This window comes from Leuciscus leuciscus, assembly GCF_965113295.1.
Source record: "Leuciscus leuciscus genome assembly, chromosome: 17".
NCBI classification, from domain to species: Eukaryota; Metazoa; Chordata; class Actinopteri; order Cypriniformes; family Leuciscidae; genus Leuciscus; species Leuciscus leuciscus.
Window position 1 is genome coordinate 1,262,501 of NC_138741.1, and position 20,000 is coordinate 1,282,500.

Genomic DNA, 20,000 nt, shown 5'->3' on the forward strand with positions numbered 1-20,000 from the left:
AGAGATCAGGGAGATTACACTGAGCTTAGCCCTGGAGAGCAGCAGAAAACAAGCTTTCATTGATGAATTCTACAACATTAAAGTGTCCTATATGCCATCATAAAGCCTCCTGATGTTGTTCTGCTGGGCTCCTATAACAGCTTCACACTCAATAAACTCTAATGTCCTCATAATCTCCACTGAGTGGAGATAATCTCTCTCAGTGTCTGAAACGCTTCCATCGAAGATTCAGTCTCTCTAAGCTCCGCCTCTCTGAGAGCTGCTCTGCTCTGATTGGTCAGAAAGCAAACGCTCATTATCATATCTGAATCTCAGCTCTTGATCACAGTGATACGTACAGTAACGATGGCGTGGGTTTCACCGTATCAATCTCATCAAAGTGGAAAACAGCGTCTTCTCCACATGAACAACACGAACCAAACTCTTCCAGTCTCAGATACACTACAGTGTTTGAGGGCGGAGCCAAGAGACGCTGTTCAGCCAATCAAGACCAGAGGCGGGCATTATGCAAATGAGTTACAAACCTACAGCAGGAAGTGAGACTGAACTACTGACGACTCGTTTCAGTTCAGAATCACTTCTTTCTTTTAGGAGACAACCTCTCCATTTATCTTTGAAACTTTGAAACTTTGCAGAGCTTTTACACTCACACAGCTTTATTACTCGAAGCATGAACGGTAATATATACGAAAAAACCTTAATAGTGCCACTTTAAATCTGTTGTTTTTCTGTTTATCACTGTGAAGCTGCTATGAAACAATCTGTTTTGTATAAAGTGCTACAGAAATAAAGATGAATTTACGCGCTCAGGCTGCGGGTCTGACAAAAAGCAAGAACTGACAAAAATGTTAAATGTGTACCTTGAATGCAATGTAAGTCGCTTTGGATAAAAGCGTAAATGTAATGTAAATGTACTTGTTTGTGAGAGCAAATGACATCATACATTACATCACATATCACACATCATACATTACATCACTGCAAAAAAAAGATTTTCTTACTCAGTACTTTTGTCGTTTCCAGTCCAAATATCTAAAAAAACTTAAATCAAGATGCATCTAATAGATGAGTAAAATCCCATTAGACATCATGGGCCCTATCTTGCACCCAGCACAATTGACTTTGTACACCGACGCATGTATCATTCCTATTTTGCACCCGCGCACAGCGGACTTTTCCCTCCACAGAAGCACGTCGGTAAACTAAGAAATACACTTGTGCTCCCGGGGGCGGTTCAGCGCAAAGAGGAGGCGTGTTCCGGCGCAAACGTTCCTTCATGCTATTTTGCAGGTTTAGAAAACAATTGCGCCACTAACCAGGAAAACTAGTTTAAAGTCAGTGGAGCGTTGCGCATGTTATTCATATGCTATTTTAAGGGCGCATGCTTGGCCATAATCAATGTAGCGTGTGCACAACACACACACACACTTTGCTTCTCTCATCTACACAGAAGCAGCAGTTCTCATTTTTGCAAATCATACATTATTACAGGGAAAAATATTACCACACGAGGGAAATCAATGTTGTGTCCATGAAGATGTGAAAAAATAGGCATAAATCTAGCTTACACATTTACCCAAATTATCATACGCCTGTTTAACCGAAGCTAATTTGGGTGTGTTTCTCCATCCCCAATGTCACTTCTCTGTGTTTTACGGCCCTGACGAGAACGTCGGTCTCCTCGGCTGTGAACCGCTCCTGGCGTGCGTCTGGCAAATCCGCCGTTATAATATGCAAGCGCGCCTGCTCTTAAAGGGAATGTGAGATGACGCTCTGATTGGTTTATTTCACGTTACGCCCAAACCACACCTATGAGTAATGAAGCTACTTCAGACCAACACATTTTAGATTTGCGTCGGGCGCAAGAGGCATTTATCCCACCGGGAAAATAGCAACAGCGCCGGAGATCCGCCCACAAAGTTACTTGCGCTTTGCGCTTGACACTTGCGTTTCAGATCGTTCAAATAGGGCCCTATGTCTTGTTTTCTGGGGGAAAAGTCTAAATGAAGTGAGTTTGTGCTTAAAACGAGCAAAATGATCTGCCAATGGGGTCAGAAAAATAATCTAGTTTTCCATTTGAATTAAGATTATTTTTCTGACCCCATCGGCAGATCATTTTGCTCGTTCACTTCATTTAGATTTTTTCCCCAGATAAAAAGATATATGACATTTCACTACTTTGGTAAATCCATCTTGATTTAAGATATTTGGACTGGAAACAAGACAAAAGTAGTGAGTAAGAAGCGCAGTGGACCAGGACAGGCTGAGAGTGAGTAAGAGAGTGAGTAAGATGCGCAGTGGACCAGGACAGGCTGAGAGTGAGTAAGAGAGTGAGTAAAAAGCGCAGTGGACCAGGACAGGCTGAGAGTGAGTAAGAGAGTGAGTAAGAAGCACAGTGGACCAGGACAGGCTGAGAGTGAGTAAGAGAGTGAGTAAGAAGCACAGTGGACCAGGACAGGCTGAGAGTGAGTAAGAGAGTGAGTAAGATGCGCAGTGGACCAGGACAGGCTGAGAGTGAGTAAGAAGCGCAGTGGACCAGGACAGGCTGAGAGTGAGTAAGAGAGTGAGTAAGATGCGCAGTGGACCAGGACAGGCTGAGAGTGAGTAAGAGAGTGAGTAAGAAGCACAGTGGACCAGGACAGGCTGAGAGTGAGTAAGAGAGTGAGTAAGAAGCGCAGTGGACCAGGACAGGCTGAGAGTGAGTAAGAGAGTGAGTAAGAAGCGCAGTGGACCAGGACAGGCTGAGAGTGAGTAAGAGAGTGAGTAAGAAGCGCAGTGGACCAGGACAGGCTGAGAGTGAGTAAGAGAGTGAGTAAGAAGCGCAGTGGACCAGGACAGGCTGAGAGTGAGTAAGAGAGTGAGTAAGAAGCGCAGTGGACCAGGACAGGCTGAGAGTGAGTAAGAGAGTGAGTAAGAGAGTGAGTAAGAAGCGCAGTGGACCAGGACAGGCTGAGAGTGAGTAAGAGAGTGAGTAAGAGAGTGAGTAAGAAGCGCAGTGGACCAGGACAGGCTGAGAGTGAGTAAACGAGGAGATATTGCTGACTAACCTCCTGAATGAGTGCGAGGCACACGTCGTGAGTCCGGCTCGAGAGGACGTCCGGGTGATACTGAGCCAGACTGCGCATGAAGTTCAGCCCCTCGATCTTCTTCTCCCTTCATGAACAGAATACATTAGATGGAGCTCAGAGCCTGTCAGTGCTGAACAGTGGCGAGGTCATCAGGGATGGGCGATGTGGAGCATAACTACATCACCATATTCTCTGTGTACTAATACAGACTGTCGAGGAAGTTCCTCGTTTAGAAACAAGTATCTCGTTTTTTTTAGTATGAATATTTATTAGTCGACGAATTAGAAAAGAAAAGCTCGGTTAATGAATATTAATTAGAGACGTCACGTGACTAATATTAATATTAATAACCGCACAGCCAAATTATGTGAATGACTTTAACTATGGTTTTATCTGACAGTATTTTGTGTTCAGAGTTTCTAGGGTTATCTCGAAGTACTAGTAATAGTTCCTCATTATTACCGCGGGAAGACTAATTATTATCATGAGGAGAATTTTTACCAGTATAATCACAAACGATGATATATCGCCCATCCCATGTGACGTGTGCTCGAGTCTCACCAGTCGTCCGAGGCGAGCAGCCGGAAGCTCTGAGTCAGCGCCAGCTCCGGTTTAGAGAAGGGCCGAAGCTCAGCCGGATCCTGCCCGTCTTTCCTCGGGCTCCCAGGAATCAGCTCATCTGAAGCACAGACATGAGAAACGGGATTACAGACAGACCTCAGTGGCGGACGGACACATCCACAGGTCAGGGCTGGGGATCCAACACTTGAGGTCAGGAGTTTATTATCAGTGATGAGAACAGTTGTGCGGATTCATATTTGTGTGGAAACCGTGACACTTTTAATTCTTTAGGATTCTTTGATGAATAGAAAGTTCAAAAGAACAGCATTTATTAGAAATAGAATCTTCTGTAACATTATAAATGTCTTCACGAGTCTCTCACCGGAGCTGTGTGCAACAAGCGCTCGCGTTCGGTTCAGACTCGACGTGCGTCTCAGTCTCGGTGCTGCGTTTCTATTGGGCGGGCCGGGCGGGGGGGCGGGCTGGTGGGCGGGGCTTAGACTTTTCACTGGATTCTGTGGTCCTGTGGGACTGGAGGGAGACTCATCCGAGAGCGACTCGCACCCGTTCAGAGTCTCGTCTGGAAGACAGAAGCAGAAATGACACTAATAGTCATCGCACTACATCTGGTTCTCGATATATCGGCTCAAAGTCCCACAGATATCGTCAGAATCTGGTAAATGTGCTCCTCGGGCTTGGAATGAATTGCAAAATAAATGTTCTTAATCTCGATGCACTTGCAAACCTGAGCACTTTTAAATGTCTCTTGCACAGTGTTGTAAATGACACTTGCAATTGTTTCTCTTGATTTGATTTATTTAATTTTGAATGTGTAAATTGTTGTATTTGTGATTCTTTTGTGTGAATCTTTATGTGTCGTCTTGACCAGGACTCCCTGGAGGAAGAGATAGCTATATCTCAGTATGTTTCTCCTGGTTAAATAAAAATGAATAAAATAAAATGGTGGTGGCTGTCACTGGTGTTGACCTTTCACCTTTCACATCATCGAGGAGTGTGTGTGTCGTGCGGCGTCTCATGGGGTCCTGATGCTCTAGACGGCGCTGACGCATCTTGTCGCTCGCAAACTTAGACAGCTTTACCCTCTCCTGTAACACACACATCATGTGACTCCAATGAGCGGGTGAAGCACACACATTTTTATGCAAATAAAACAAGAAAGCTGGATGGAAATACCAAGATAAGCTCAGTTGAGGCATTTTTATCCAGTAAGAAGTCGTGCACATAAACTACGATGGAAACACATTTACTGAATAAATCCCTCATACACCTCATGTGACTTTGACTCAGCGTCAGCTGTGATTGGATAACTGGAGTAACCAGTGGACCAATGGCGTCGCAGCATCTCTAATGTTGGTCTGGTGTTTCTGAAAGTGTGTGATCAGAATGATTTGGTGTAATTCCCTCCAGAAGCGTCTCACACACACGAGTGTGTTCCCGAACACCAGCATCCGAACGCTAGAGAACATGACAGCGTTTACTGTGTTTCGTCTGACGCTCTGAGACACACTCGTTCATGATGGAGGAGAAAGTATGGAAGCTTGTTTCCGCCACAGAATAAAACATTTTAAAAGATAATTGTGACTTTAATCACACTTTTATGAGTTTACATCTTGCAATTCTTTCTCAGAATTGCGCGTTATAAAGTCAGAATTGCGAGAAATAAACTCACTATTCAGACTTTTTTTTATCTTAATTGCGACTTTATATCACGCGATTCTGACAATCTTTTTAAAAAGATAAAAAGTCAGAATTGCGCGTTATAAAGTCAGAATTGTGAGATAAAAAGTCAGAATTGTGAGCAAAAAGTCAGAATTGTGAGATAAAGTCAGAATTGTGAGATAAAGTCAGAATTGTGAGCAAAAAGTCAGAATTGTGAGATAAAAAGTCAGAATTGTAAGAAAAAAGTCAGAATTGTGAGAAAAAAAAGTCAGAATTGTGAGATAAAAAGTCAGAATTGTGAAAAAAAAAGTCAGAATTGTAAGAAAAAAGTCAGAATTGTGAGAAAAAAAGTCAGAATTGTAAGAAAAAAGTCAGAATTGTGAGAAAAAAAGTCAGAATTGTGAGATAAAAAGTCAGAATTGTGAGATAAAGTCAGAATTGTGAGATAAAAAGTCAGAATTGTGAGAAAAAAAGTCAGAATTGTGAGATAAAAAGTCAGAATTGTAAGAAAAAAGTCAGAATTGTGAGAAAAAAAAGTCAGAATTGTGAGATAAAAAGTCAGAATTGTAAGAAAAAAGCATTTTTTTCTTACAAAAAGGCATTTTTTTATCTTAATTGCGACTTTATATCACGCGATTCTGACAATCTTTTTAAAAAGATAAAAAGTCAGAATTGCGCGTTATAAAGTCAGAATTGTGAGATAAAAAGTCAGAATTGTGAGCAAAAAGTCAGAATTGTGAGATAAAGTCAGAATTGTGAGATAAAGTCAGAATTGTGAGATAAAGTCAGAATTGTGAGATAAAAAGTCAGAATTGTGAGCAAAAAGTCAGAATTGTGAGATAAAGTCAGAATTGTGAGATAAAGTCAGAATTGTGAGATAAAAAGTCAGAATTGTGAGATAAAGTCAGAATTGTGAGATAAAAAGTCAGAATTGTGAGATAAAGTCAGAATTGTGAGATAAAAAGTCAGAATTGTAAGAAAAAAGTCAGAATTGTGAGAAAAAAAAGTCAGAATTGTGAGATAAAAAGTCAGAATTGTGAAAAAAAAAGTCAGAATTGTAAGAAAAAAGTCAGAATTGTGAGAAAAAAAGTCAGAATTGTAAGAAAAAAGTCAGAATTGTGAGAAAAAAAGTCAGAATTGTGAGATAAAAAGTCAGAATTGTGAGATAAAGTCAGAATTGTGAGATAAAAAGTCAGAATTGTGAGAAAAAAAGTCAGAATTGTGAGATAAAAAGTCAGAATTGTAAGAAAAAAGTCAGAATTGTGAGAAAAAAAAGTCAGAATTGTGAGATAAAAAGTCAGAATTGTAAGAAAAAAGTCAGAATTGTGAGAAAAAAAAGTCAGAATTGTGAGATAAAAAGTCAGAATTGTGAGAAAAAAAGTCAGAATTGTGAGATAAAAAGTCAGAATTGTGAGAAAAAATGTCAGAATTGTGAGATAAAAAGTCAGAAAAAAGTCAGAATTGTGAGAAAAAAGTCAGAATTACGTTTTTATTTTTCATTCTGTGGCTGAAACAAGCTTCCATAAAAAAAGAGTGTTTGTCCGATTGTAGAAACTTACAGTTTATTACTGATATTTTTCACAGGAAGTGATGATGTTGTTCTCTTGAACACATGAGATGGAAACGCTGCTTTATTTGCAAACGTTTAATGCCACATCACAGTTTTGCGCACACGTTTTGTCAGGTTTGGATGTAAACACAGCCGGTGTCGGCCAGTGTGAGACGCACCAGAGGCTCCTCGGGTTCAGGACTGGCATCGGAGTCGCAGTGTGTGTTGGTGAACGCGTGTCCGAACACGCCTGACGGAGGCTCACGGGCCGCTCTACTGGACCAGTCGCCCTGCTCAGGAGAAGACGCCACACTGGGACGACTGGGAAGAACGACAGAACCAAACACTCCTGCAGAAACGAGGGAAGAAGACGAGTGAAGGACGAGAGCAGCAAGTGCTTCAGATCATCAGTGTGTGTCAAACAGTGAACCGACCTCGTCCGATCACTCCCTCAGACATGCAGGACTGCGCCGTGTGCTGATGAGATCCTGGAGGAAACACCACAGCGTCTTCACACTACTCAACATGACATTATACACACTACTGGGCAGACGTCTGGACTCATTACGATTGTTCAATGTTTCTGAGAGTCTCTTCTGCTCACAGAAGCTGCGGTTATTTGATCAAATATACAGTAAATTATACCATGGTCTGGGTGAATACTCGATTCTGATTGGCTGCAGGGTGTCCATTATAAAGTGATAGAGGACACCTAGTAAAGGAGTTCTGGTGAAACTGACTGTTTACCGTTCGATGCGCTGGCTACATCAGCTGTGAGTAACCATAGCAACAGGCAGTAAACTGAAGCTGAGCTGAGCGGACTATAAATATCTCCGTCAGGCGTAACCAGGGAAACCAAGTTATTGTTTGTAAAAACTTTAGATTTCGATTGTAAAACTAATTAAAATATAAACGAATGTTTTAAAAATGTGTTATTTGGCAAGTGACCATAGTATAAGCGGGTTAATGCCCTTCCAGGTGTCCATGTCAGGTATTAATGGACTTCAGCGGAGGCAACCTTCCGACGCACACACCTCGCCGTCGTCCATTAATACCTGATAATGGACACCTCGTCGGGCATTAACCCTTACACAGTGAACATCAATACAATGTAAAAAAGCTGGTTTCTATGTGAATATATAGTAAAGTGTAATTTATAGAGACGCACCGATATGAACATTTTGGCCGATAACGATAACCGATAATTCTTTATATTTGAAAACCGATAACCGATATATTGGCCGATAAAGCTAAATACAGATTTTTACATAATTTTTGAGAGCCTGATTACAAAATCAGCCAATAAAAACCAATAAAAGCCACATTATAATGTCATGTAGCCGATATGACAGACTTGTGTAGCACTTTAACTGTATCAATAAATTCCTCTTGAAAAAAACTTTGTTGTATTATTTTAATTTAATACTGTGAAGCTACTTTGATACAATCTGTATTGTGAAAAGCGCTATACAAATAAACTTGACTTGACTTGACTATTTCCTTTTTTGAAGTGATTTCAATCATATTTCAAGCTATTTAACACCCTCATGTTGAACAGTGCGCATCTGAAGCGTCTCAGCTGAAGGAGATAATACATTATTCATCAGCTTTAATATAGCGGCCAAATTTTTATATTGGCCCGATAACGATAACATTAAAGATGAACATATATCGGCTGATGATACCGATAATGCGGGCGATATATCGTGCCGTAATTTATTCCTGTGATCAAAGCTAAATTTTCAGCATCATTGATCAAATAAACGCAGAAGAGACTTCTCTCAGACACACTATGAAGCGCTCACCTTTAGCGGGTCTGAGCGCGCGGAGCGGCTCGCGGCCGGAGGCTCGGATCTGCGGTGATGATGTCATATCGACAGGCTTTTCCTCATCTGATTCTAACGGCCTGTTCGAGTAAACCAGTCTCTGACCGACCACACTCACATTCCCATCAGACACGCTCTTATCCTGCTGCGTCACGCCTGAGGACACACACACACACACACACACGCACACACACGCACACACACGCACGCACACGCACACATGCACACACACACACACACAGACACACACAGAGACACACACACACACACACACACACACACACACACACACACACACAGACACACACACACACACACACACACACACAGACACACGCGCACACACACACAGAGACACACACACACACACACACACACACACACACAGAGGACACGTGACGCGGGTTGGGTATCGTTTGAATTTTAACGATACCGATTCTGCTTATCGATTCCAATTCTTAATTTCGAAATGAGGAATCGAAATGTTAATTTTATAACAAGTATCCGATTCCAGACCTCGAGTGTTTTCACTTCCCTTCAGAAGCACATGTGACGGCACGAGTGCAGCCGTGTGGGTCACATACGCACCTTGAGCGCTGGGGTCACGTGCTCCTGACGCCACTCGTGGTTTCGCAGCAGAGGTCACAGGGCTGAGGTCAGGAGAGAGAGAGTTAGTGAACTGAACATGAGTGTCATGATAATGTCTGGTGTTCATCAGGGCTCTCGTTTATAAAACTGTGTGTAGGATCCTCACTAAGAGTGTACGTGTGGTGAAAGCTAAAAATGGAGTACGCTAAAAAATACCCAGTCTTATAAACCCGTGCGTACGCCAGACCCTGTGCAGAAGATCCCTTTATAAACCCCAGTCAGAGGAAGAGTGTGAACATGCATCTCCTCCCCGAAATATCCATAACTGAGCTTACAACGCCTCGTTTTACTGTGTAGATCCTCATCTGCATATCATTTGCATATGCATATTCATCCACGTGATCCCATGTTTAACGGTACAAGACATTAGGAGAATATGAGACACGGATGTACGTCACATTACAGTGCTAATGCTAAATTATCATTTAGTAGCCCATCCTTGCCTTGTTTTTGAATAAATAAATAAAATAGTATAAAATACATTTCAGAGATATTTTTCTCCATCTTTTCTACTGGCCGATTAGTATTTTTAATTGCTTTATATTTTTAATGGAAACCGATATGCATTATTGATCATTATTTGCACGCAAATATTTCCTAAAAGCCTGAGTTCTGCTGTGATCATGCGCTGAGCAGACACTAACACACAGGAAGTGTTCGACAGCAGCGCATACACTACTGATATTACTATCATTACAATATAAACAATGTTGTAACTTCTCTGTAATGATTTGATGTAATTTAAGATCTTAACTCCATTAATGAGAATGGCATATTTAATCTAAATGAGTATATCAGATGTAAAACATAGTTTAAATCATTATTTTATTTATTGAAACTGTTATTGTGAACAGTATTTATGATTATGGCTCATTATGAATATTAAAGTGGTTTTCCTTCATCAGTCCCTCAGATCATCATCGGTGTCGTTAAACTGCTCCGGGTCAGAGTTCACTTACAGACACACTTACACATTCTCCCGTCAAGTTTGTTTTTATAAATCACGCCTGAAGTGGCGTACGGCTCGTTCAGGGCCGGTTCTGTGAAAACTATCAATCGAAACTAACTTTATCTGGACAATAACTTTATTCTAGAACACTCTCTGTTACTGTAATCTCCTGTTATCACTGTAAAGCTGCTGTGATCTGTGCTGTTAAAGCGCTGTATAAATGAGGGTGTGTGTGACGCACTGGTTGTAATCGAGGCCCTGGTGTCGACCCGTGTCTGACCTGCTCCTGGTGCCGGTGGGGGAGGTGGGCGAGTACAGGCTCAGGCCGCTCTCGCTCAGAGGACTCGTGACGGACCGGGACGTTTGATCCGGGGAATCGGGAACCAGCTCCAGCTTCACCGCGGAGTCGGGGCTGTCGGGGTCCGGGTCGGAGCCGCTGGCGCTCACCTTGGCCCGCTTCTTCGCCGCACTGTTCCTCAGCGAGCGCAGGGAGTTCAGCATCTGAAACACCAGCACAGATCCGGGGTCACGGGGGTCACTCCAAATAAACACTACGTTTATATATAGTTGACACTTTGTTTAGTGCACAGGAAAGTTTCACATTAACCACTGTTACTGTTACGACACTAATCCTCAGGCCAAACATGCGTATTAAAAGTAGTACCTAGTGCCGAAGTGCGTGGTGTAGAGGGGAAATAACATGTTAACAGCGGCTGCTGGGATCAGCGGACACCATAGACTGTATGAAACACTGGGCGTAGTGTGTGTGACGTCACCCTAGTGTTCCTGAAGAGCGTTTCTGAAGCCTAAAGTGGGCGGAGCCGGCCGTCGCCATCTTGGCAGCGTCACTCCCGGATAAACAAACATGTGCAGCGAGGCGGATTAGCTGAGGTGACGCTAACAGACAGCAGACAAACGGCTAGTAGTGACATCAGCGGCAATCCACCTGTCACTCAAGTGGCCACGCCCTTAATTATGCAGAACTTTAAGGCTTAATATAATTTAAACGGATGAGTCATAAAATAATGAACCCGCCTCACAGTCATCATGAAGGGCAACATTAGCTATATAGACCAACACCACTTTTTGCACCAGACTGTAAACATGTTTATTTCTGCTGTAAAGTTGAGCATTTTAACATGCGAGTCTATGGGATTGAGTCTCTTCTGCAGCCGGCCTCTAGTGGCCAGTGGATGAACTGCAGTTTAACTCTCTTCAGTGCTGGAGTAAGGAGAGAGAGACCGGAAGGTTGGCGCTTTTTACAATTCTCAACTGGTTTGTGTTGAAGATCTTAATTACACACATACACACAGTAATAACTCTGAATAATGACATAAATATGCTTCTATTAGTTTTTCTCGCCGAGTCTCGCTCACCTCCTGCCGGTCCAGCGTGTCGTCACCCGGTTCTCCTGCGGCGCTGATGGACTGATCGAGCCGATCCGACGAGGCCCTGGCGCTGATCCGGCTCCGGCGCGGGGCATGAGGAGGAAGAGGAGAGCGTTTGCTGGAGCTCACCTCACCTGAGAAGAGGAAAATGTGTCGTTTCAAGGTAAAGATTGATTCAGCGAGACTTTGATGAGCTGGAGATCCACACTGCCCTCAAAGGAGGCGTTCACTCAGTAAGAAAATCTTGTTTTGCAGTGTGACAGGAAGTGTGTTCTGACCGGTGTTGTCGTCTCGTCTGCTGGGCCACGTGCTGGACATGGAGAGCGTGAGCGTGGGCTCGGCGTGTGTTCGCTGGGGAGCGCTCGGGGTCAGAGGTCCCGCCAGAGCCGTCAGCGGGTACGAGGGCAGCAGGAGCGATCCCGGAGGATCCAGACGACTGCTCCTCAACCCTGAGGAACCGACCAGAAACACTCAAGTCTCCTTCATTTATACAGCGCTTTAACATTATAGATTGAGTGCATTAATAAAGGCCTGGATGCTGATTGGTCAATCCAGTGTTCTAGTCTAGTGGTGTCCCTCATAGAGACCAGCTATTGGCCTTACAGGCTCATTATTCAATGTTTGTAGAGATAATAAGAAGAAGCACACATGAGCCGAGCGTGTTCTTCTGACGTCACCTTTCTCAGGCTCAGAGGCTGTTTTGAAGACGTCTGGATCCGAATCCAAGCTCCCGCTGCGTCGCAGTCGACCCAGAGCCCGGTGCGTCCGGCCCGGAGACGGAAGAGCTTCTGATGGACCTGGACCAGAACACAAGACAGTCAGCGGCGGCTTTAACACGACTGGCAGGTTATTTCTGTTTAACGCTGTTTACACGTGAATAAAGCCGTGTTTCATCCCTCATCCGTCCCTCGGCTCATTTTGACCTGGAAATTTTTTTTTTTTTTGACAAATTGAGTGTTCATCAGAGGGGTCCAAGACTTTTGTCTTCATGAACCACGAATACACACAACATTTTTTTTATGGATTTGAGGAGTTTTGTGGTTGAAATTGAAAAAAGTAACAAATCCTTCCAAAGGAATGAATGGAATGTGAGGAATGCTTCAGTTCACATAGAAAAAACTAAAAATGCTCAAAATTCAAACTAGAAATGCTAAAACTTCACCAAAAAATGATTTTATAATGTCTACATGTGTATCTGAATGATTTCTGAAGAGAAACTGGCTTTAGGACCCAGAGGAACAGCTCATTTACTTCTAGAGTCATGAAATATCATCTTCCACAAGAGGTCGACAGAGACACACAATGTAAGATATTTAGAGCTGAATTAAAAGGGTTATGAATGAAATTGTGAGTTACTTTGAATTTAAGTTGAAAGATTGTGAGGAATGTGCTTAAATTACTATTTATTTATTATTTATTGATCAAATCTAGTAGTTTAAAGATAATTAATTTTTTTTTTTAAATAATAAAATCTCAAAAAGAATTGCATTAAAAAATTGAAAAAATATTGTCAAAATGAAATAAAATAAGCTTTCTGGACAAATTTTTTTTTAGGGCTTCGGGTCTTTTTGACCCGCGAGGGACGGATGAGGGGATCTCTGGGAAATAAAGCTGTGTCCATTATGAAGCTCAAACTGTGTCTCTGAAACACGACTCGCAGAAGAGCCAATCATAACATCATCAGGTGATGTGAATAAGATCTGCAGTGTAAACATGAAACGGGCGTTCCTACTGTATTTGGCACCGGCGTCCGGACGAAGTCTCGTGGATGAGGACGAGTCTTCACTGCAGACCTGCTGGAGTAAAGCCGTGACATCAACCAACACACACAGGATCCTTGAGTGTCCAATCAAAACCACTGAGAGTGATCGACAGTGACACCATGAGATCAACAGAAGAACCGTAAAACAGTTTTAATGCTTGAAAACCCAAACATGCACACAAGCACTGACAACTATTATCTGTAGACATTGCAAAACATGATGATCTTCCTCAGTGTTTCTGTCTCGTTCTCCAGCACAAATATAAACACTCTCAAATCAAGATTCATTTACTGGAGGAGCAACATGACTGAAGATCTTGAGTCTTGCTTTCTGAAAAATGTGTCAAAATGAAGTGAGTTTGAGCTTAAAACAAGAAATATCTGCCATGGGGTCAGAAAAATAAAGTGAGAACAAGATTATGTTTCTGACTCCACTGTTGTTTCTCACTTCTTTCTTCTGCTCCTCCAGTAAATGTCTTGATTTAGTAATGTTTGGATATTTGTGCTGGGAAACACTGGCGCTCAGAAGTCCTCTGTGTGCCGCTGGTGTTTGTTCCTGTGTGTTCCAGAGTGTTGCTGGGAAACACTGCCGTATCTCACACACACACACACACACCAGAACACACACCACCTCCAGTGAGTCCATCGCGTTTACACTCGTCAGTCCGACTGCACTCATTACAGCACTTCATATCAGCTTCATAACTGCATTATCCTTCAACATCGGTTTAACCCTGTAAAGCCTTCTAAAAACCATGTATAAAGCTCATCTGGAAAGTTTACCAAATAATTTGCAAAACAGATTCACCAAGAGGAAAAGTAGATATGAACTAAAAGGTACTGAGGTTTTTACAAAACCCAGGTTCCAATCGGCTTTAAAGGAAAAATGTGTCACAATCAAAGGAGTCAGTTTGTGGAACAGTCTTGATTGTAAAATTAAAACTTCTAAGTCCATTTATGTGTTTAAGACGTATGTTAAATTATCAATGTTGCAGAAATATAATAATGCAGAAGTAGCAGATCAACTTTATTGATGTATTTTGTGTTTTGATGTCTTGATGTCTGCATGCGACAGCTCTAATGAACTGGAACTGTAAATGATTTTGTGTTGATAGGGGGCAGACATTATACGTTTTTACTTCTTTCTGCTCCTTTTCATTCATGTTAAATGCTGTTGTTGCATTTGTTTTTAAATGAATGAAATAAAAAAAAAATGTTTTGATAAAAAAATAAAAAGCCTGACATGTGAAATAATATTTTTTTTTACATTTTATATATAGAGCAGTTTATTCAACCTTTAGACAAAAATAAAAAATAAAATGTTTGCAAATGTATTTTATGTTTTGCAAAACACGCTTTGAATTCGCTGGTGTTTCTGACGTCACAAACTACCTTGTAACCAATCAGATCAACGTGTGATCATCAACCAGTGGATCTCTGAGCTGAGTGAGTGAGTGGAGGCGGGGCTCATTTGCATATTCATAGAACCGCGCATATTAAATGAGGCAAGGGTGTCGAGTTACAGTCAAGATGTTTAAGTGACGTGAACTCCATTAAATCTGCATATCACGCGGGAACTGAAGATCGGATTTATATCCGTTTTGCGAACACATTTATGTGAGCGGGAGTAAATGGAAATGTTTTGATATATCCGATAGCTATCCGATCTGAGAGAACGCATGAAGTGGCCCGGTGTAAACAGACCCTTAGAGGCCAGAATCAGATATGACACAGGAGGCTTTATAGGGTTAATGATGAAAAACCACATGACTTTATTAAATCAACATCTGATGGTGTTTTCATGTCATGGCTCACCTGATCATGTGACTTCCCGTTAGCCGTGAGAGCCGATCTCTCCCAGGGCAGTTTGTTCTTCCCTTTTCCGGCGCTCACAATCCTCCTGTGCGTCGTAGCGTCATCCGCTAGCTCGGCGTCAGCGGGGCCGCGTGACCCGGGAGCCCGTCCTCCGTTCATGACCCAGTCCAGATCGGCCCCGGAGCCCAGGTGAGGCAGGCGTCGGTGTCCCGGTCTGGGCAGGACGAGCGCGTACTCCACGGTGCCGTCGGCCGCTAGCCGCGGGAGTATGTGCCGCGCGCGCCGCGCCTGAACGGCGGCCATGAGGCCCTGCGCGTCTCCCGTTAGCTCCGTGCGGTCCACGGCCTTCATGAGCGGCTGCTTCTTCCCGGTGTCTAGACAGTAGTCCAACACGGCGAACAGCTCGAGAGCCGCGTGACGCACCTTCCTCTTCCCGTCCGCGAGCGTCGGTGCCGCCTCTGCACACAGCCGCGGGATGTCGAAGTCCTTGCGCGGGTGCGTTAGCATGGCGGCAGTGATGATGTTGATGGCGTCCTCCCGAACCCTGGAGTTCCTGTGGCGGAGCTGAGCGACAACGAGCTCCAGCACGGCCCGTGGCCCCACCGCCCGCATCAGCTGCCGGAACACCTGCGCCACACAAATATAGGTATCATCAAACTCTTAAAGTCCCCCTGTGGTGTAAATCCAGCTGTTTATGTGTCTATGTGGTATTTTTAATCTGCTTTAAGACAAACCATGTGTAAATTCATAAGTCGACACCATTGCTGAATATTTCCTCCTTAAAACTGCAGTGAACCAAAGACAGTCTCAAAAACACGCTTTGAAATCGCTGGTGTTTCTGACGTCACAAACTACCTTGTAACCAATCAGATCAACGTGTGATCGTCAACCAGTGGATCTCTGAGCTGAGTGAGGGAGTGGAGGCGGGGCTCATTTGCATATTCATAGAACCGCGCATACTAAATGAGGCGAGGGTGTCGAGTTACATTCAAGATGTTATAAGGCATGAAGACATATTTTTTCAAGGAAAAACGTTTAAATATGTAATTTTGGGGATCAAAGATGAGTTTTAAGGGATAAAATTGATAGAATTGATCAAATTTTCATGGTTCCTAGAACTATTGGTGGAAGTTCCCGGATGTTGGCGTGTTCGCACCGCAGGAACTAGGAACGATGTTAGTTCTAGGAACTCCTTTTGGAGGAACTTCAGAGTCGGTCTAAACCAGCACTATAGGAACTATCCGTGACGTTAGTGTTCGCTGATTGGCCGAAGATAATAGCCTATACATTTACTCCAGAAACTAACTTTACGAACATGTAAAACAGTGATAGATGAACCTCTCAATCTTTACGCTGAGGAGAAAATCCAACACAACTTTGAGGCGAAACATGATTATGTATTTCTGCTCAGCAACACTGGACATCAACACCGCCATACGCTAATAACTCTTCATTACTGTCTACTTCTATGTATAACAGTTCTACCTAATAACGTATTAGACAGGACTAGACCGATCGTACTCTAATGAACAGGAGAATGTGAGCGCTGTGTGTTCAGGGGTTCTCAGCGCCGTCAAAATAAAAGTCTCAACAACAAGCGTGTCTCACGTCACTTCAGAGTTCCTACTAGCACTGCGAACGCAACCAGGAAAACATTCCTATTGGAACCGTTAGCTCTCGGGGAAACACCCTGGTGGCTCGTTCCTATAACTACCCCGTGCGAAAGCCGCTTTTGACTACGGGACACTTTAAAGCCTTATAAGCCAACCAGCTACGAGGAGAATCACGACATCACGATCTTTGATTTGAAGCAAAAATACGAAGACTGTGAACAGAGAACTACAATCCAGTGAAGCACTGCGAACAGCATAATCGAATAGAAAGCATTGAGAAACGAAACTGCTTGAACACCTGCATGTACTCGCGTCGGGCCACGTTACGCGAGTCTCCCAGCGCCCGTACGGTCACCGCCGCGATCTCCCGGTAGTGCCGGTCCACGTCGCGGTCCAGCTTCTCGATCAGCAGGTTCAGGAGCTGTAAGGTCCCGTACAACACCTTGAAGTTGCTGTCGTCCAGAAGCCGGCGTAAGAACTGGATGAACTCGTCCACGCTGGCGGAGGAAAGCTGCTGCAGATCCAGCTCCGCCACCAGGCTCTTCAGCTGCTCCACGCCACGCGTCCGGCTCTGGAAGTTCTGCTGGTCCAGGAGCTGCTCGTGTAACTCCTGAGGGATCAGTCCATAAATCATCATGGAGTCCAGACGGAGCCGACGCACGGGAATCTGTCATGTTGAGGAGGGATGCGAAGCCATCGCAGCGACACAGACCTGAAGAGGAGAAGATTCACAGATTTAGATCGATCACTGTGACACACAGAATCAATGATGCAAACCTCATCAGACGTGAACACATTAGTCCCCGCCCACTTTTTCTATTTTTTTAAAAGAAGTCTTTGTTAAAGTCTTTGTTTATGTGTCTATGTGGTATTTTTAATCTGCTTTAAGACAAACCATGGCTGCGTCCGAAATCGAATACTTCCCTACTATATAGTATGCGAAAAACAGTACGCGAGCAGAGTAGTATGTCCGAAATCATAGAATTCGAAAAACAGTAGGCGAAAAGTACCCGGATGACCTACTACATCCGGCGAGATTCTGAAGTGCGCATACGATGGAAACTTTACTATCCCATGATGCCACGGGAGAGGAGTTGTCGTCGTTATATTTGAAAATGGCGGAAAACGGAGACGCGGCTGTTTTCAAGTGTAAGTACTTTATAAAACACTTTTTGTTTATTTGTGGTTAAATTGTATTCGTTTAACATCATATAAGTAAACGATTGACTTGTTAAAAGTTTAAATAATGTAAATCGAGGGTACAAGTTTGTGAATTGGCTGCAAAATGACAATTTTATCATTATTATTATTATTACCGAACAGAACGAGCTAATGCCTGTCAGCTAAGTTAGTTAACACTGTTTTATTTAAACAACGACGTTGTTTCTCAGTTAAATGAGAGAGTTACAAATATTTTCTTTTTTAATTTTACAATGATTTTATTTCTCCTTTACCAGTGTTAATATGTAATATGTGTTGGCTACGTAGCAAGCTATTTCAAGTGTAACGTACCTCAACTTGTCCATGTAACATTAATATTAATATAATAATGTAGATTGACCATGGTTCATCACTAATGTTAAATTCTGTGTTGATTTTGCAGGGGGCTGATGAACACACCTGTGTTCTTATAGAGTGGAGAGTGGCTAATGAAAGGAGGAAAGATTCCTTCAGCTTTTAGAAATAATTGCTATAAAAAAATAAAAAATAAAAAAATAAAAAAATGTTTCACACTCTCTTTCCATTTATTTGTTAGTAAATTCATTTTGTAATGCTGTTTTAGCAAGTTTTATTACAAACACTTAATTCCCAGGGATGTACAGTAGTTAGATTGTCAGTTGTAAAGTGTTTAATATGTGACATTGAGTAATTAATATTTTTAAAGGGTGTTGTGTGTGCACTTATTTTTTGGTAGATTCCAGATGTTTTTTGAAACAAGCAAATTGCAGGTATATCTGAAAAATATGAGTGCCACACTATAGAGAAATACCCACACACTCCAGACACCTTTAAAATGTATTTGCTTTATTTTTGTATATTATTTAACTTTTAAATGGATACAGAATACAAATCTTAAAACAAAATCACAAAACTTTGGCACAAAGTAGTATAATAGCTTAAAGCACCACCAAAAGCAAAAGTTTTAAAACTTTTTTATTAAAGTGTCATCTTGAGGGAAGAAAATTAACTTCAGCAGCTTCAATAAGGTAACCTTCTAAAAGATCTAAAGGGACTTTCTTACTAACAATTTCATTTGTTGGGCATCACTTTAAAATGATTCAAAATCTGTTTCTTTAAAAGCATGTGTATATACAAGTATTTTGAGAGAGTAGAGAGAACGACTCGATTACATCATTCGCAGTGCTTCACGGGAGTGGGCGGAGCTTTGATTGTGGCGACTCTCTGATTGGTGGGTTTACTGTACTGCATCATGGGTAATGTAGTTTTCAACACGAATTCCGTGATTATTTTAAAACTAAGTTAAAATAATGTGGGCTAACAGATTCAGCAGAGGCAAACACCATCGATTGACATCCTCGTAGCTCACAGTAGATTTATAAATTAGCATAAAAAAAATGTATTTCCCTATGGAGAAAATGAATGGAGTTTTAACTTCCGGAACAGACTGTTGTGCTTCATATTCTGCTCTAAGTAGTAACATTTAAAAAATATCTCTAACTAAATTGTTTCAAGAAATATGTTACAGGAATTATGTATAGCCTAAATCACATTTTTGAGCTAGCGTATTGAGAACAGTATTAAACACCAGATAACTCTGAATGATCGTTCTGTTACTTCAGATGAACCTCTGAGGGAAATGATGACCTGAGGTCAGAGGTCAGAGGTCAGTGTTGAGCTGTTAAAATAGACACCAGCTGCTGTAAAACATCTCAACTCTTCCAGCTATAGTCCACAGGAATGACGGGTCTTCATATGAATATTCGGAATGACTCGGAATCATTCGGAAGGAAAAGCACTTGTGGCTCTTCTGCGGTATTTACTCGTTTATTCCCTCAGTATTCCCCATCTGACAGCACATACTCAGAGTAATAACGAGACACTGAGGTGATTCTACTGTATTAATTATTCTCATTCAGCTTATTGGACATTTGTTTGGTAGATTCGCTAGATGCTGTTTAT

At 42.3% G+C, this 20,000-nt stretch overlaps 1 protein-coding gene across 4 annotated transcripts in view; it reads right to left on the bottom strand.

The window, feature by feature from the left end:
• The window catches only part of togaram1 (TOG array regulator of axonemal microtubules 1), a 34,397-nt gene that overhangs the window by 14,093 nt on the left and 304 nt on the right, over nt 1-20,000 (bottom strand). The window contains exons 2-16 of one of the 4 annotated variants that reach the window (XM_082142429.1): nt 17,158-17,571; nt 15,247-15,873; nt 13,402-13,462; nt 12,347-12,466; nt 11,948-12,118; nt 11,658-11,803; nt 10,562-10,782; nt 9,273-9,334; nt 8,664-8,840; nt 7,293-7,346; nt 7,038-7,207; nt 4,624-4,735; nt 4,012-4,209; nt 3,630-3,747; nt 3,048-3,153 (exon numbers count right to left, since the gene is read on the bottom strand). In XM_082142429.1, coding sequence (XP_081998555.1) covers nt 3,048-3,153; nt 3,630-3,747; nt 4,012-4,209; nt 4,624-4,735; nt 7,038-7,207; nt 7,293-7,346; nt 8,664-8,840; nt 9,273-9,334; nt 10,562-10,782; nt 11,658-11,803; nt 11,948-12,118; nt 12,347-12,466; nt 13,402-13,462; nt 15,247-15,873; nt 17,158-17,496 — 2,682 coding nt within the window. In that variant the 5' untranslated portion in view covers nt 17,497-17,571. Of the gene's footprint in view, nt 1-3,047; nt 3,154-3,629; nt 3,748-4,011; nt 4,210-4,623; nt 4,736-7,037; nt 7,208-7,292; nt 7,347-8,663; nt 8,841-9,272; nt 9,335-10,561; nt 10,783-11,657; nt 11,804-11,947; nt 12,119-12,346; nt 12,467-13,401; nt 13,466-15,246; nt 15,874-17,157; nt 17,572-20,000 lie in introns of all 4 variants that reach the window. The other 3 variants (XM_082142428.1, XM_082142430.1, XM_082142431.1) reach the window with 3 other exon arrangements.